Here is a 5,231-nt window from a genome sequence, read left to right as displayed (position 1 = left end):
GAATTTTTTGTGGTCAAAAAATTAATTTGGGGTAAAATTATCACCGGTGTACCAGTTTGGGATTTTTGGTGGTCAAAAAATTAGTTTGGGATAAAATTATCACAAGTGTAACAATGTAAGATTTTTGGTGGTCAAAAAAATAATTCGGGGTAAATTTGTCATAGGTATACCGGTTTGGGGTTTTTGATGGTCAAAAAATTAGTTCGAGATAAAATTATCACAGATGTACCGGTTTGGCGTTTTTCGTGGTATTAACCCAAGAAAAAAATAATAAAAAAAAAGAACTTTATTAAAATGAGAAAAATAATAAGGAAAGCTCATAGGATTGCCCCAGGGACAACCCAACCATGTTAACACTATTTTAACAATCTTGTATATATAACATACATACAATAAGATTGTTGGCTCTTTTAATATTTCATACATGTCTAGACAAGAAAAGGAACATATAATATAATGTGAGAATTGAACAATTTTCTTGTTCTGCTGCTGATAAGTGATGTTCATGCAACTCCAAGGCATTATTGATGGTAAGAGAAGGATAAAAAAGTGCGCCATAAAGAAAGACATAGTTAAAAAAAGAAAAAGAACTTTACTAAAAAGAAAAAAATAATAAGAAAAGTTCATAGGATTGCCACACCGACAATCCAAACCATGCTAACATTGTTTCAGGGGAAAATGCCACAAAAAAATCTTAAATCATCAAGTGTACCAATTTGAGGTTTTTATGGTCAAAAAAATAGTTTGGGGTAAAATTATCATAAGTGTATAGTTTAGAGTTTTTCGTGGTATTAACCCAAATCCCAAACTATGTCTAGCATATTTACCATAAAATTTTTCTGTATCTATGTGACACATTTATCAGCCGTCAAGATTATGTTAGATGATTTTTCAGCCAAAACAACATAATTTTAATTTCACTAAATCATGTCCCGTTTGCTTTCGAGTGTCCATGCAAGCAGATTTTTAATAGTTCTCATTGACAAAACTTTGAGAGAGAATAAATGTGTCATACGGATACAAATTTAGGATTTTTAGTGTTACAGAATAGAGTTTAGGGTACACGTCTCATAGTGGGTACGTGGCTTTTTGGCCCTTGTTTTAACGATAGAAATACAAACATATACATATAATAAGATTGTTGGCTTTTTTAATATTTCATACATGTCCAGACAAGAAAAGGAACATATAACATAATTTAAGAATCGAACGTACCTAGGATAAGGTAGAATACAACTCGACAATGATATATCTAGACATTTTTCCTAGTTCTGCTGCTGATAAAATGATGTTGATGCAACTCCAAGGCGCCCCACAACACATCTCCTGGTTTTCCATGACATTATTGACAGTAGATCATTGATTTCATAAGAGGAAAGATCGCAGAGAACGCACAATAGAAATGTATAGAAAGTATAACATGGACATCAAGAGGCAGACGAACTCCAAAACAGTGCAGATTCAACTCTGCTCGCTGTCACTCTTCCTGGGTCTTTCTTAAGCTAAAAAAAGATCACTGGAACATCAAGGTCGGATCAGTGATGCAGTAGTGTCGGAGAGAACCTCCTCTGTACTCGCTCAAAAAATTGTATAACATGTATGATTCTTCACCAAAATTGCAGTGTTTGTACAAGTATTTCAAGAAGAAATGTTACTATCTACAAAAGAATAACCGCCCGCCCACCCCCGCCAAATCTCCCTCAACCACTTCACAGAACTCCAATCGAAGTTCCTCAGCCAGACCTGCTTGAACAATTTAAGATACTCCCCTGCCTGCCAATCTGTTTACTGAGAGAACTCGTGGTTACAGCCACTCTCTTGGCCTTATAATCGCTCGAGTCCTCGTATCCAATGCGAACCAATCGAATTTAGGACCGCGGAGAGGTCGTTGCTGAGCATCGCTCTTGACCCAGTAGTCCAGAATAGTCGAGCTCATCGCCGGCCCCGCTGCACCGGGATGCTGCGGGTCTCGGAACCCCATTTCGCACAAAGCTTGATACACGCACTAGTACTATTGTGTATGAGCAGAGCAAGCATTGCGCAAAGACCGGGTCTTAATCCGACCAAGTCGTACCATACTGCGATCGAATCAGCCGGCGATGAATACAGATTTTCTCTCCGACGAATGGGGTTTTAAGAAAATCTGCGAAAGCTTACGCCTTTTTTTTCTCACCGAGGTGCCATGGACACAGAGAAATCCACGGGCATGCCAAACTTCTCAGCCCAAGCCTTGGACTCCAGATACAGCTTGGAGATCACGGCACTGACCTGGCTCATGTCCGGCCGCCGCTCCGCCTCCTCCTCCACGCACTCCAGCCCCAGGCTCACCATCCTCTCCGCCACCTCCACCGGGTACGAGTCCTTCAGCCTAGCGTCCACCCACCTCCTCACCCTCCCTCCCTCCACCGCCTCCCTCGCGCTTTCTACGACGCTCGTCCTCTTGTAACCTCCGCCGCTGTCCTCCCCGTCGAATTGGTACCGCAGCGCCTCCTCCCCGCTCAGCAGCTCCAGGATCACCACCCCGAACGCGAACACGTCCGACTTCTGCGTCGCCACCCCCGTGATGCGGTACTCCGGCGACATGTACCCTCTCGTGCCCTCCAATTTCACTCCCCTGCTGTTCGTCCTCTTCAAGTTCCGGCTGCCCCCGGGCTCGGAGGCGCCTTCCTCCTCCACTTCGGCCGCCTCGCCGCACAGCTCGGCGGTCCCGAAATGGCAGATCCTCGCATTGAGCGACGGCTCCGTCACGATGATGCTGGAGCTCTTGATGTGGTTGTGGACGAACCCGGCGCCGCCACCGCCGGTGGCGGAGCCCGCGCAGTGGTGGATGTAGTCGAGGCCGTGGGCGAGGTCGGCGGCGATCTGCATCCGGGACACCCAGGACGAGAGGACGGTGAACGCCCGATTCACCCGGTTCCTCAGGCAATCCGACAGATTCGCGCCCTCCACGAACTCGTACACCAGGTAGACGAAGTTCCCGGAGACCGACGCGCCCAGCAGCTTGACCAAGCTGCTGTGGTGGCTCTTGGTGATGGCGGAGAGGCGCCGGCCGAGCTCGGGCAGGTCGAGGGGCCGCTTGAGACGGCGCTGGCAGACGACGGCGTCCCGGCCGCGGAGGGTGCAGCGCCAGGAGGTCGGGGAGAGGCGGCCGGAGAGGAAGTTGCCGGTGGCGAGGCGGAGGTCGGGGAGGGGGTAGATGAGGGGGGTATCGGGCAAGAACTGCTTGATCCTGGACAGGGACGGCTGGCGGGCGGCGGAGGTGGAGGAAGACGAATTGTTGTTGTTGGAGAAGAAGTTGAAGCTGTTCAGGTTGAGGGAGGCGGAGGAGGAGGAAGACGGGTGTGACGGGTTGGAGGAGGAGGAGGCGAAGGACTTGGAGTTGGAGGTTCTTGAGGACTTGGGGGACCGGGCGCTGGCCCTGCGGCTGGGCGGGATCGCATCTGCAGATGCTCTTGATCTGCACATGCTTCTGATCTGCGGCAGCACATGGAGAGCGAGAGACAGACAGAAAGAGAGAAGGATTTGAAGTGGGTTTTTTGTTGGATTGTGATGTTCGAGAACGAGGGATTGCGCGAGCGCAGTTCACTTTTATGGGAGAGGAGAAGAAGAAGAAGATCTAGGAGAGCAGCAGAGAGATTTGGATGGCGGCGAGGAAAACGAATTTTCTGTCGTGAAAGGTGTCGTGAACGGAACTCGCTGAGGTCAGCCCGCGAGACCAGCTCTAGGAGAATTTGTGACGAAGAAAATGGGACATGAGTTTCTTGGCGACATTGGAGGATTCCCATCTCAACGAATGATTAGAGAGGTTGATCTTGCCGACCGCACGGATTTAATGATTTAGGTTCGAACTGGTTTTGGATAGAAAACATATGCACGGGACTAAATTGGGAATCGGGGACCGGACCGATTGGTCTTAGGATCAGGAATCGGGCTGGTGGTCCGCTCCGGTCCATTGAAACCGGTCACTTAGGGTTTAGTTCATATTTTATTAATTTTTGTTAATAGTCAATGAAGTTTACTTAGAGTTTAGTTCATATTATACTAATTTTTGTCTATGAATTTATATCAATGAAGTTCATTTAGGGTTTAGTTTACATTTACTAATTTTTTTAAAGAAATAAAAAAATGAAAATAGTATATGTGGTCGGTCCGGTCCAGTCCAGTCCGGTTTCTCTTTGGAACCGAGAACCGGACCATTCCTCCTTGGAACAAAAAATCGGATCGCCCGGACACCGGTTCCACTTTTATGAATTGGAAATCGGACCGACACTCTTGGGAACCGGACCCAACTGGCCGGTTAGGCCCGGTTTGGGCGGTTCCCGGTTTGGACGGTCCGTTTTGCACACCGCTAGACTAAACGATTAGATTCAATCGGTAAGTGGAATTTGTAGGAGCGTTTCGCGAGTGCTCAGAGATCTCTCTCTGCACCCGAATGCTTGGGCGATTAAAAATGAAATTCCAAGTGCCGATTTGCGTTGCCAGCCCTTGATTGATGGTACGGGAGGCAAATGCAACAGCGATGTGAGGACGAATCGATCAAGAATTGCGGGTTTCCATCTTTATGATGACCCGGGCGACACGGTACGATTAGCCGCGCATTGCTCGAACCGGGGATGCTTCTTTGGGGTGATGTCCTTATCAAGACGTTTGCCTTGAGCTACTCTTGGCCCATTGCCCACGAGACGGTGTCGTTCGTACTCGGAGCATTAGCCTCTTGGCGCATGTGATCTGTCGGATTATGCAGGTCACACGCGATCCAAAACCGATCGGGATGGACTTTGGTCCGTCGTATGCTTTGGGCGCGCGTGATGATGCGCATTGCTGACAGCTTCAGCCACGACCCACCACCGCCCATCATCATCCTTCGCGCCCCACCTCCGCCGTCTAAAATCCTCTACTGACCCAAAGCAGCTCCATCAAAGAAGAGGTGGACTTTGACTTGAAAATGGGGGGGGACACGCGAGGCCCCCATCAACTACGAACAAGAATGAGCGAACGGACGGTTTCTTTTTACCTTTCTTCGCACGAAGTCTGTGTTTGGCAAAGCTTAGAAAAACTGTTCAGTAAATCTAATGCGTGTGTTAAACTGCCATGTCGGATCGCCGTGAACTTTGTGTCGAATGTACACAGACTCGACATTTTTACTTATCTACATAAAAATCACCAAAAGCCCTAAACTATGTCCGCTATGACATATTTACCTTAAGACTTTTTTTTTTGTGACACAAAAA

The 5,231-nt window shown here is 47.6% G+C and overlaps 1 protein-coding gene across 1 annotated transcript; it reads right to left on the bottom strand.

Moving 5' to 3' along the window:
- Positions 1–1,171: 1,171 nt before the first annotated feature.
- LOC115690703 (protein LYK5-like) lies at positions 1,172–3,786 on the bottom strand. The gene has a single exon (XM_030617152.2). The coding sequence runs from the start codon at positions 3,463–3,465 to the stop codon at positions 2,170–2,172; it is 1,296 nt and encodes a 431-aa protein (XP_030473012.2). The 5' UTR covers positions 3,466–3,786; the 3' UTR covers positions 1,172–2,169.
- Between the last annotated feature and the right edge of the window lie 1,445 nt (positions 3,787–5,231).

The sequence above is a fragment of the Syzygium oleosum genome, unplaced genomic scaffold, assembly GCF_021117445.2.
Source record: "Syzygium oleosum isolate NSW1041296 unplaced genomic scaffold, Sole_v2.1 Sole_v2.07, whole genome shotgun sequence".
NCBI classification, from domain to species: Eukaryota; Viridiplantae; Streptophyta; class Magnoliopsida; order Myrtales; family Myrtaceae; genus Syzygium; species Syzygium oleosum.
This window is presented reverse-complemented; position numbering and strand designations above follow the sequence as displayed.

What these genes read in the sequence shown, in the direction of transcription:
- LOC115690703 (XM_030617152.2), bottom strand. Translation starts at nt 3,465, where the DNA reads ATGTGCAGATCAAGAGCATCTGCAGATGCGATCCCGCCCAGCCGCAGG.